Source organism: Eleutherodactylus coqui, chromosome 1, assembly GCF_035609145.1.
Source record: "Eleutherodactylus coqui strain aEleCoq1 chromosome 1, aEleCoq1.hap1, whole genome shotgun sequence".
Lineage (NCBI taxonomy): Eukaryota > Metazoa > Chordata > Amphibia > Anura > Eleutherodactylidae > Eleutherodactylus > Eleutherodactylus coqui.
In genome coordinates, this window is record NC_089837.1 from 7,206,940 (window position 1) to 7,219,355 (window position 12,416).

At 50.1% G+C, this 12,416-nt stretch overlaps 1 protein-coding gene across 1 annotated transcript in view; it reads left to right on the forward strand.

The window, feature by feature from the left end:
- The window catches only part of LOC136588015 (vomeronasal type-2 receptor 26-like), a 46,642-nt gene extending 39,388 nt beyond the window's left edge, over window positions 1-7,254 (forward strand). The window contains exons 6-7 of the mRNA XM_066586904.1: window positions 6,113-6,236; window positions 6,347-7,254. Of these exons, the coding sequence (XP_066443001.1) occupies window positions 6,113-6,236; window positions 6,347-7,254 (1,032 nt within the window). The remainder of the gene's footprint in view (window positions 1-6,112; window positions 6,237-6,346) is intronic.
- The last annotated feature ends 5,162 nt before the right edge of the window (window positions 7,255-12,416 follow it).

The window sequence follows — 12,416 nt, forward strand, 5'->3', positions numbered from 1 at the left end:
GGTTAATGCAGGTGGGTTTCGGCCCACACTGCATGCCCCAGTCAGACTGGGGTTCTTTACAAGTGGACACATGTAGGTTAAACTCCCTGTGGACCCACTGCCTGGGTGGGTGCCAGGAAGCCACCGGCGGTACATAGAAATATCCCATTGCATTGCCCAACACAGCTGAGGTAGTAATGTCGTGCGTACTACAGGTGGGCTTCGGCCCACACTGCATGCCCCAGTCAGACGGGTTCTTTAGAAGTGTACAGATGTATTAAAAACTCAGTGTGCACCTACAGCATGGGTGGCTCCCTGGAACCCACCGGCGGTACATAAAAATATCCCATTGCATTGCCCAACACAGCTGAGGTAGTAATGTCGTGCTTAATGCAGGTGGGCTTCGGCCCACACTGCATGCCCCAGTCAGACTGGGGTTCTTTACAAGTGGACACATGTAGGTTAAACTCCCTGTGGACCCACTGCCTGGGTGGGTGCCAGGAAGCCACCGGCGGTACATAGAAATATCCCATTGCATTGCCCAACACAGCTGAGGTAGTAATGTCGTGCGTAATACAGGTGGGCTTCGGCCCACACTGCATGCCCCAGTCAGACGGGTTCTTTAGAAGTGTACAGATGTATTAAAAACTCAGTGTGCACCTACAGCATGGGTGGCTCCCTGGAACCCACCGGCGGTACATAAAAATATCCCATTGCATTGCCCAACACAGCTGAGGTAACGTCAGCTGTAATGCAGGTGGGCTAAAAATTAATTTGATTACACTGTGGGCGAGGGCCCACAAAAATTGCTGTATCAACAGTACTAATGTACATCCCAAAAATTGGCCATGGCCAGCCAAGAGGGCAGGTGAAACCCATTAATCGCTTTGGTTAATGTGGCTTAAGTGGTAACTAGGCCTGGAGGCAGCCCAGTGTAACGAAAAATTGGTTCCAGTTAAAGTTCCAATGCTTTTAAGCGCATTGAAACTTATAAAAATTGTTCTGAAAAATTATTTGAGTGAGCCTTGTGGCCCTAAGAAAAATTGCCCGTTCAGCGTGATTACGTGAGGTTTCAGGAGGAGGAGCAGGAGGAGGAGGAGGAGGAGGAATATTAGACACAGATTGATGAAGCAGAAATGTCCCCGTTTCTGATGGTGAGAGAGAACGTAGCTTCCATCCGCGGGTGCAGCCTACGTATTGCTTACGTATCGCTGCTGTCCGCTGGTGGAGAACAGAAGTCTGGGGAAATCCAGGCTTTGTTCATCTTGATGAGTGTTAGCCTGTCGGCACTGTCGGTTGACAAGCGGCTACGCTTATCTGTGATGATTCCCCCAGCCGCACTAAACACCCTCTCCGACAAGACGCTAGCCGCAGGACAAGCAAGCACCTCCAGGGCATACAGCGCGAGTTCAGGCCACGTGTCCAGCTTCGACACCCAGTAGTTGTAGGGGGCAGAGGCGTCACCAAGGATGGTCGTGCGATCCGCTACGTACTCCCTCACCATCCTTTTACAGTGCTCCCGCCGACTCAGCCGTGACTGGGGAGCGGTGACACAGTCTTGGTGGGGAGCCATAAAGCTGGCCAGGCCCTTAAAGACTGTTGCACTGCCTGGGATGTGCATGCTGCTCGATCTACGCACATCCCCTGCTACCTTGCCCTCGGTACTGCGCCTTCTGCCACTAGCGCTGTCGGCTGGGAATTTTACCATCAGCTTGTCCGCAAGGGTCCTGTGGTATAGCAACACTCTCGAACCCCTTTCCTCTTCGGGAATCAGAGTGGGCAGGTTCTCCTTATACCGTGGATCGAGCAGTGTGTACACCCAGTAATCCGTCGTGGCCAGAATGCGTGCAACGCGAGGGTCACGAGAAAGGCATCCTAACATGAAGTCAGCCATGTGTGCCAGGGTACCTGTACGCAACACATGGCTGTCTTCACTAGGAAGATCACTTTCAGGATCCTCCTCCTCCTCCTCCTCCTCCTCCTCCTCAGGCCATACACGCTGAAAGGATGACAGGCAATCAGCCGGTGTACCGTCAGCAGCGGCCCAAGCTGTCTCTTCCCCCTCCTCCTCATCCTCCTCATGCTCCTCCTCCTCCTCCTCCTGTACGCGCTGAGAAATAGACAGGAGGGTGCCCTGACTATCCAGCGGCATACTGTCTTCCCCCGCCCCCGTTTCCGAGCGCAAAGCAGCTGCCTTTATGGTTTGCAGGGAATTTCTCAAGATGCATAGCAGAGGAATGGTGACGCTAATGATTGTAGCATCGCCGCTCACCACCTGGGTAGACTCCTCAAAATTACCAAGGACATGGCAGATGTCTGCCAACCAGGCCCACTCTTCTGAAAGGAATTGAGGAGGCTGACTCCCACTGCGCCGCCCATGTTGGAGTTGGTATTCGACTATAGCTCTACGTTGTTCATAGAGCCTGGCCAACATGTGGAGCGTAGAGTTCCACCGTGTGGGCACGTCGCACAGCAGTCGGTGCACTGGCAGCTTAAAGTGATGTTGCAGGGTGCGCAGGGTGGCAGCGTCCGTGTGGGACTTGCGGAAATGTGCGCAGAGCCGGCGCGCCTTAACGAGCAGGTCTGACAAGCGTGGGTAGCTTTTCAGAAAGCGCTGAACCACCAAATTAAAGACGTGGGCCAGGCATGGCACGTGCGTGAGGCTGCCGAGCTGCAGAGCCGCCACCAGGTTACGGCCGTTGTCACACACGACCATGCCCGGTTGGAGGCTCAGCGGCGCAAGCCAGCGGTCGGTCTGCTCTGTTAGACCCTGCAGCAGTTCGTGGGCCGTGTGCCTCTTATCGCCTAAGCTGAGTAGTTTCAGCACGGCCTGCTGACGCTTGCCCACCGCTGTGCTGCCACACCGCGCGACACCGACTGCTGGCGACATGCTGCTGCTAACACATCTTGATTGCGAGACAGAGGAGGAGGAGGAGGAGGGTGCTTTAGTGGAGGAAGCATACACCTCCGCAGATACCAGCACCGAGCTGGGGCCCGCAATTCTGGGGGTGGGTAGGACGTGAGCGGTCCCAGGCTCTGACTCTGTCCCAGCCTCCACTAAATTCACCCAATGTGCCGTCAGGGAGATGTAGTGGCCCTGCCCGCCTGTGCTTGTCCACGTGTCCGTAGTTAAGTGGACCGTGGCAGTAACCGCGTTGGTGAGGGCGCGTACAATGTTGCGGGAGACGTGGTCGTGCAGGGCTGGGACGGCACATCGGGAAAAGTAGTGGCGACTGGGAACTGAGTAGCGCGGGGCCGCCGCCTCCATGATACTTTTAAAGGACTCCGTTTCCACAACCCTATACGGCAGCATCTCAAGGCTAATGAATTTTGCGATGCGGACGGTTAACGTTTGAGCGTGCGGGTGCGTGGCGGCGTACTTGCGCTTGCGCTCCAACAGTTGCGCTAGCGACGGCTGGACTGTGCGGTGCGAGACATTGGTGGATGGGGCCGAGGACAGCGGAGGTGAGGGTGTGGGTGCAGGCCATGAGACGGTCGTGCCTGTGTCCTGAGAGGGGGGTTGCATCTCAGTGGCAGGTTGGGGCACAGGGGGAGAGGCAGGGGTGCAAACCGGAGGCGCTGAACGGCCTTCGTCCCACCTTGCGGGGTGCTTGGCCATCATATGTCTGCGCATGGTGGTGGGGGTGAGGCTGTTGGTGTTGGCTCCCCGGCTGAGCTTTGCGCGACAAAGGTTGCACACCACTGTTCGTCGGTCGTCAGGCGTCTCTGTGAAAAACTGCCAGACCTTAGAGCACCTCGGCCTCTGCAGGGTGGCATGGCGCGAGGGGGCGCTTTGGGAAACAGTTGGTGGATTATTCGGTCTGGCCCTGCCTCTACCCCTGGCCACCGCACTGCCTCTTGCAACCTGCCCTGCTGATGCCCTTGACTCCCCCTCTGAAGACCTGTCCTCCTGAGTAAGCGTTGCACACCAGGTGGGGTCAGTCACCTCATCGTCCTGCTGCTCTTCCTCCGAATCCTCTGTGCGCTGCTCCCTCGGACTTACTGCCCTTACTACTACCTCACTGCAAGACAACTGTGTCTGATCGTCATCGTCCTCCTCACCCACAGAAAGTTGTTGAGACAGTTGGCGTAAGTCCCCAGCCTCTTCCCCCGGACCCCGGGAACTTTCGAATGGTTGGGCATCAGTGACGATAAACTCCTCTGGTGGGAGAGGAACCGCTGCTGCCCAATCTAAGCAGGGGCCCGAGAACAGTTCCTGGGAGTGTTCCCGCTCCTGAGCAGGTGTTATTGTAGTGGAGTGAGGAGGCTGGGAGGAAGGAGGAGCAGCAGACAGAGGATTCGGATTGGCAGCAGTGGACGGCGCAGAACTGCGGGTAGACGATAGGTTGCTCGAAGCACTTTCTGCCATCCAGGACAGGACCTGCTCACACTGCTCATTTTCTAATAACCGTCTCCCGCGTGGACCCATTAATTGGGCGATGAATGTGGGGACGCCAGAAACGTGCCTCTCTCCTAATCGCGCAGCAGTCGGCTGCGACACACCGGGATCAGGAGCTCGGGCTGTGCCCACACCCTGACTTGGCCCTCCGCGTCCTCGGCCGCGTCCACGTCCTCTAGGCCTACCCCTACCCCTCAGCATGCTGTATTACCAGTGATTTGATTTCACAGGCAGGAAATAAATTGGCGCAAGACTGCAGGCCAAATATAATTTTTGCCCTTTTTGGAAAACGAAAGGCCCCACTGCCTCTAGTGAATGAATTATCTAAGTTTAATAACTGTGCTGTGTCCCTGCTTATGTGTCACAGAACGTGAGGGTAGCAGAGTTATTATAACTCTTGGAGAGCAGGTATTTTTTTCCCAATTAAGGAAAGCAAATGGCGAAGCCAGCAGTAAAGCGTAGCTGGGTGCGTCTGATTTAGCAATGTTGTTCACGCAGCTCACACGTGTCCACCGCCCTTAGGACGGACAGAGGCTGGACAAATAGATTTGTTTTCAGTTTTTTTCCACCAAAAGGCAGCACTGCGTATATTCAATGAACATGAGAAGTTTAATAACTGTGCTGTGTCCCTGCTTATGTGTCACAGAACGTGAGGGTAGCAGAGTTATTATAACTCTGGCAGAGCAGGTATTTTTTTCCCAATTAAGGAAAGCAAATGGCGAAGCCAGCAGTAAAGCGTAGCTGGGTGCGTCTGATTTAGCAATGTTGTTCACGCAGCTCACACGTGTCCACCGCCCTTAGGACGGACAGAGGCTGGACAAATAGATTTGTTTTCAGTTTTTTGGCACCAAAAGGCAGCACTGCGTATATTCAATGAATAACAACTGTGTTGTCGCCCTGCCTATACAATTCTTTCCCTGCAGTATCAATGGAGGGTGCAATGGTCTGCAGAGGCGATTTTGAGAAGCAAAAAAAAATGCAGCACAGCTAACAGCAGCCTGGACAGTACTGCACACGGATAAATATGGCCCTAGAAAGGACCGTTGAGGTTCTTGAAGGCTACACTCACTCCTAACACTCTCCCTGCCTATGCAGCACTTCTGTCCCTAATGCCAGGTGCAACGGTCTGCAGAGGCGATTTTGAGAAAAAAAAAATTGCCACTGCTAACAGCAGCCAACACACAGCTATCAGTGGCCCTAATAAGGACCTTTGGGGGGTCTTGAAGCCTACACTAACTACCAATTCTTTCCCTACAGCAGCTCCGGTACAAACAGCACTGTCCCTCATCTAACTCACCGCATCTGAGGCGAACCGCGGGAGGGGCCGACTTTTATGTTCGGGTGACACCTGATCTTCCCAGCCACTCACAGCAGGGGGGTGGTATAGGGCTTGAACGTCACAGGGGGAAGTTGTAATGCCTTCCCTGTCTTTCAATTGGCCAGAAAAGCGCGCTAACGTCTCAGGGAAGGAAGTGAAAATAACCAGAACACCGCATGGTGTTCGTTACGAATAACGAACATCCCGAACACCCTAATATTCGCACGAATATCAAGCTCGGAAGAACACGTTCGCTCATCTCTAGTGTACAATCCCTTACACGCCCATCATAGAAAAGTATTGGATGGTTATTTATGGTTATATTATGGTTATATGGACTGTGAGAAATTATTGCACAGGGAACATAGATCATTCTAGAAGTTTACTCATGCAAAGTAAATTGTCTTTCTCCCAAGATCCCTGCATCTCAATGTTCAAAGAACTGTTTACCAGGAACTCGTAAAGTCTCCCACTCCAAAATCCATACCTGCTGCTATAATTGTGTCCAGTGCTCCTCAGGAGAAATCTCCAACATTACAGGTATGAAAACCTTACGCATAGGTGTGCTCCACTGATGATTATGGACTAACGATATATTGATGATTCTTCAGATACTGAATATTTATGGTTTTTATTTTTTGATTTTCCAGACAGTGAAACCTGCATGAAATGTACAGACCTTGATTGGCCCAACAAGAAGAAGGACCGTTGTGTGCCAAAGCAGCTGGAATTTCTCTCCTACACAGATGACACAATGGTCCTGGTTATTTCCCTGGTCTCTACTATATTTTCTTTCCTTACATTCATGATTCTTGTTGCTTTTATTTTGCACCAAGACACGGCCATGGTGAAGGCCAATAACAGGAACCTGAGCTTCCTCCTTCTGGTCTCCATCATGCTGAGCTTCCTCTGTGTCTTCTCGTTCCTTGGACATCCCGTGGACCTCACTTGCATACTACGTCAGGTCTCATTTGGAATCCTCTTCACAGTAGCTGTTTCTTGTGTCTTGGCCAAGACCATCATGGTTTCCATTGCTTTCAGAGCCACCAAGCCTGACAGTTTCTGGAAACACTGGATTGGAAGCAAGTGGACTAATTTTTTGGTGGTGTTTTGCACATCCATCCAAGTAATAATCTGTATGGGTTGGTTGGCTCTAGCGCCCCCCTTCCTGGAGCTGGACACTCATTCCTATCAGAGAAAGATCATTGTGCAGTGCAATGAAGGTTGTGTTATTGGGTTCTACTCTGTCCTGGGTTATTTGGGGGTTTTGGCGGCTGTTAGCTTTATTATGGCTTTTTTAGCTCGGACATTACCAGACAGTTTTAATGAGGCCAAGTACATTACCTTCAGCATGCTGGTGTTCTGTAGTGTCTGGATTGCCATGATTCCAGCTTATCTGAGCACCAGAGGGAAATACATGGTGGCTGTGGAGATATTTGCCATATTGACCTCATGTGCTGGACTTTTAGGGTGTATATTCTTCCCAAAGTGCTACATTATCCTATGGAGACAGGACCTCAACACAAGAACACGTTTACTGGAGGGAAGAAGCAGATAAGAGATTTACATAGTAACAAAGTATGTTAGGCTGAATGAAGACAATGTCTATCTAGTTCAGCCTGTTTCAACCCCCCACCCCCCTTTGTTGGTCCAGAGGAAGGCAAAAAAAAAAAACAGCAAGTCAATTAGTTCCTATGGAGGGAAAAAACATCCTTCCTGACTCCATAATGGCAGCCAGAGTAATCCCTGGATCAACATTTGTGATCAACAACCCTGCTGATTATTTAATGTCTATATCCTGTGATATCATAGTGTTCTAGAAAGACATCTAATCCCTCTTAAACTCTATGGATTTTTACATCACCACGTCCTCAGGCAGAAAGCTCCACAGTCTCACTGCACTTACAGTAAAGAACCCCCTCCTGTGTTGGTGATGAAACCTGCTTTCTTCTAGACGTAGAGGATGCCGTCTTGTTACCGTCGCAGTCCTGACGCAGTATTAGGGTGTGTATAATGGGCATCCTTCCAGGGGCAGACGGGCACCATCTCATTCGTCCCAGCATACCAGTCACCTAAGTCTCATCCATGGCGCCCAGATTTGAGTGAATTTATCGTGGGAGTTTGTAGACCAACTGTGTAGCTCTTCTAAATTATAGAGGTTATCAACTTTTTCTTTCCATTGTCTGAGCTAGGGGTGTGTGTTTTGCATCCAAAGAGAAGGTATTAAGGACTTAGCTGCATCAAATAGAAGGGCTAATAGTTTGTCCTTCAGTGGGTGAAACTGGTGTGACGGTCTCCACAGGAGGACCATGTCTGGTGAGATGGATAAATTCGGGGACAGTTTCTGAATAATTTTCTCTACCTCTTTCCAAAAGGAGGTTATTAATGGGCACGTCCACCACAGGTGTAAGTATGATCCAATGTCCCTCCCGCATCTCCAACAAGAACCCTGGGTTGCGAGGTTGTGGTCATGTAGCCATTGGGGGGTCCGGTACCATCTGGCTAATAGTTTATAATGTGATTCCTGAGCGAGTATGCAAGGAGATCTCCCGAAGGAGGTTTTTAGGATCGCCTCTACCTCGCTTGCTGAGAGTACAATATTCAACTTCCTTTCCCACGAGGTAAGAAATGCTGGTTTACAAAATGAGAGGGGAGTTATACAGTTTTTCCGCAGAAAGGAGATTTTCCTGAGGGAGGCTTTATTTTCGGTCAGGGCCTTCTCAAAGGCGGTCCGTGGCCTAGTGGATCTAAATGTTAGGAGGAATTTCTTGAATATCCCCAGTACATGGGCTCTCTGTAGAAAGGAGAATTTTTCAGATGGTAATAGCCTGTTTAAAATGATTGCTGGCTGAAGATTGCTAGCTAGAGCTTGAAGGTCAGCTATCGTGGATGATTTGAATCTTTTCCAGACCGAGGCAGTACTCAGGTCCGGTGGGAGACCTAGCGTGTTGATAATATTGTATAATGGAAGGATGGGAAGTGGGGAGCGGCGCAAGGTCCACCCTCAGCTCGTCCCACACCCTGCAGGCACCTCTGAGTAACGGGTTGAAAGCTTTCGTTTTATAGCGGGACCCCGACGGGAGCCAAAGGTCCTCCGACAATGTGGCGCCACTGTAACCCTCCACCAGCGTGGACAAAAGAGTGTCTCTGCGGCCCTGTGACAAGTCTATCCAGTAACGTAGTTGAGACGCTCGGTAGAAGTCGTACGTATCCGGGAGATCAATACCTCCCTCGGCGCGCCTCTTAGTCAGCAGTTTATGTGCCAGTCTCGGTCTCCTCTGTCTCCACACAAAGCTCGAAAAAGCCGAGCGTTTTCTCTTGAAGAAGTTGGCTGGGAGGTGAATTGGGAGCATTCTAATTTTATATAAAATGATAGGTAGTATATATGATTTGATAATATTTTTCCTGTCAAACCATGATATGAATGGCACATCATAGGATTTGAGGAGATGTTTAATTTGGCTCAGCAGGGGGTAAAGTTTTCTTTGTATAGGTCCTCTGCATGCTTGGACAGCTTAATGCCGAGGAAGTCCAGCGAGGAGGACGACCATGTAAATGGGGAATTGGTTCTTAAAAGCCTACATTGGTTCTCGGGAATAGATACATTCAGCACTGTCGATTTCGCGAAGTTGATCTTAAAGTTGGATACGGCACTAAACTCCTCCAGTAAATCTATAAGACGCGTGAGGCTCTAATGTGGATCAGTTACTAGAAAGACGATGTCGTCAGAAAATGCCGCTGTGTGAAGGGATTGGCCGTCAGGCGACAGTCCTCGGATTGTCTGGTCCTGTCTGACCTTCAATAGCATTGGTTCCAATGCCAGAATAAAAAGGGAGGGAGAGAGGGGGTAGCCCTGCCGAGTACCATTTCTTATATCAAAGGGGGGAGAGAGGATATCATTGATTTTGAGTCTAGCATAGGGGCACGCATAGAGAGAGAACACTGCTCGGTTAAACTCCGACGGGAAGTTAAAATGATATAAGACGCTTTCCATATATCGCCAGTCTACTCGATCAAAAGCCTTTTCCGCGTCCGTGCCTACTAAGGCTAGTGGAATCTTATGGTGTTGTGCATAGCGGGTTGCATGGAGTAATCTAATGCAGTTGTCTCTCCCCTCCCTTCCCTTGACAAAGCCCACCTGCTCAGTATCAATCAAACCAGGCATGAGAGGCTCAAGTCTTCTGGCGAGTAGCTTGTCCCATAATTTCATATCTAAGTTGATCAGGGATATTGGGCGATAGCTTCCACATAACTCTGGGTCCTTATTTTCCTTATGAATCAGGGTTATGTGGGCCTCTTGAGATTGTCTCGGCAGGGCTGCCCCATCTAATAGATTATTGAATAGGTCCGTCAGTCTTGGTTCTAAGACAGGCATGAAAGCTTTATAATATTGAATGGGAAGGCCATCCGGGCAGGGGCTTTTGTTTGGGGGGCATGAAGCTATCAATTTCTCTACTTCGGGTTGGGTGTCCCGAGCAGTCAAGGCAGATGCATCTGCAAGATTTAGTTTGGGAATGTTAAGATGGCATAGGAACTTGTCTATCAGGGTGACTGAATCATCCGGAGCCCCGGATAGCTGGGGACCCTTCAAATTATACAGGTTGGAGTAGTAGCTCTGAAATTCTAATGCTATGTCCTTGGATGAGGTCATTGTTAAACCAGAGGTAGATTTGATGGAGCTAATCTGATTCCTCGCCCTGGTCTTTTTAATCAGCGCGGTCATCAGCTTGCTCCCTCGGTTGCCCTGCGCATACACCTTATGCTTAAACTGCATTTGTTTTTTATTAAATCTTGTTGTTATGACGAATCTCAATTCTGCCCTTAGAGCCGACAGATTATTCAAGTTCTGTTTTGTTTGGGAGAGTTTCGCTGTCAGTTCCATTTTTGCTATCTGCGTTAATTTTTAGTCGATTTCCTTTTGTAAGCGTATTTTGATGCGTGTGCGCAGGGCAATCAGGAGGCCCCGCATGTAGGCTTTGTGAGCCTCCCAAACCATTGGTGTCTCTATCTTGTCTGATGAATTCAAGAGGAAGTATTCCTCAAGTAATTTGGATAAATGCTCCCTCTCCTCGGGTGAGTCCAGTAAAGAGGCATTAAGAGACCATCTCCACTCCCGAGGGAGCGGGGTTGGCGCTTTGAGGGTCGCGTGTACTGGTGCGTGGTCAGAGATTGACATTGTATCGATGTCAACCTTAATCAGGGAAGTGAGGAGATCAGAGGAGACCAGAACGTAGTCCAATCTCTGGAACGTAGAGTGCACCGGGGAGAAAAATGAGTAGTCTCTCCTTGACGGATGTAATGTACGCCAGGCGTCAACTAGTCTCATTTCCTGCAGAGTCCTACCGAGTTTTCTTAGTCTAGACTGTGAAGTCTGGGAATGACCGGAAGATGAATCCAGCGGGTTGAGGGTCACATTAAAGTCGCCCGCCAAAATTGTCTGGCCTGTTCTAAAGTGTTTTAATATCTCCAGCTGTTTTAAAAGCCAGGGTACCTGGTCAGCGTTCGGGGCGTATATGTTAGCTAGTGTCAGTTTAACGTTGTTTAGAGACCCTCCGATGAAAAGGACTCTACCCTCGTCATCTCTGAATTGAGCCTCCTCTACGAAATTAATCGATTTGTGAAAGAAAATGGAGACTCCCTTCGAGGCCGACGAGGGGTGAGTGCTATGGAAGGCCTTAGGGAATTGTTTTCCTGGTAAGTCCATGTGTTTGTGGCCCTTGAAATGCGTTTCCTGTGTGAAAAGAATTTTGGTGTCATACCTTTTCAGAAGAAGCGCCAGGTTATGCCTTTTGAGTGGTGCATTCAGGCCCCTGATATTAAAGGACGTGAGACGGAGTCCGTTCATACTGATGTTCTTGAGCTATAGATGAGGGAGATGAAATGTCAGACATAGTTACAGTGAGTTGCGTACCAAGAGCGGTGTGGACAGCTGCCAATCACCCCACGCAGCACCCAAGGGTATCAGGAGGGGACGGGTTAGAAGGGGTAGAGGAAGGAGGGGGGTAGGGAAAAATTAAGACACAGAAGGGTACAAATAAAAGATAATTAGCAAAACAATAAGTAAACAACACTAAGTCAGCAGAAAAATACCACTGATCAATTTAAACAGGCGTGGGCCAGGGGAGGGGGGGGGGGGGGGTCAGAGGACCCAGTACCCCGGACCACTTGGGGGCAGATTACTGAGATCCTACAGAGTCGTAGACCCTGCAGAGATGTCAGAATAATTGTTCACTGCCTGGACAGACTGGCAGCACCCTCGACCCACAGGGGGGAGAGCGAAAGTGACTGGGTGGGCTCCCCAGTCGCATGCTGCTATGGCAGACAGGTTCAACAAGGAACAAATCGTGTAGAACATCAAATAGAACAATTTATGCACTACTAGAATAAAAAGAAAAAGTTAGCGGGCACAAAGCGAGAAAACAAAGGAGTGTAATTATTCGGGTGAATCCCCCGTGTGGGGGGGGGGGGGGGGGAAACGTATAGTCTCCAGTTCGCTTCCGGAGGAGTGGTACGGCCTGGGTATTTAAGTGTCCTTGGGGCTTCCAGAGTCTCCTCTGTGGGGTAGTAAAACTGGATAGGGGAGCATGTCACTCCATCATTATGGGGCCCAAGGTAAATTGGACCACTCTGGGTGGGAGACGAACGGTGTCTAGTCTCGCCGGATAACAGATCTGTCGTCTCACATTCTCACCGATCTTCCTTTGCCTTTTGGGGATTTAG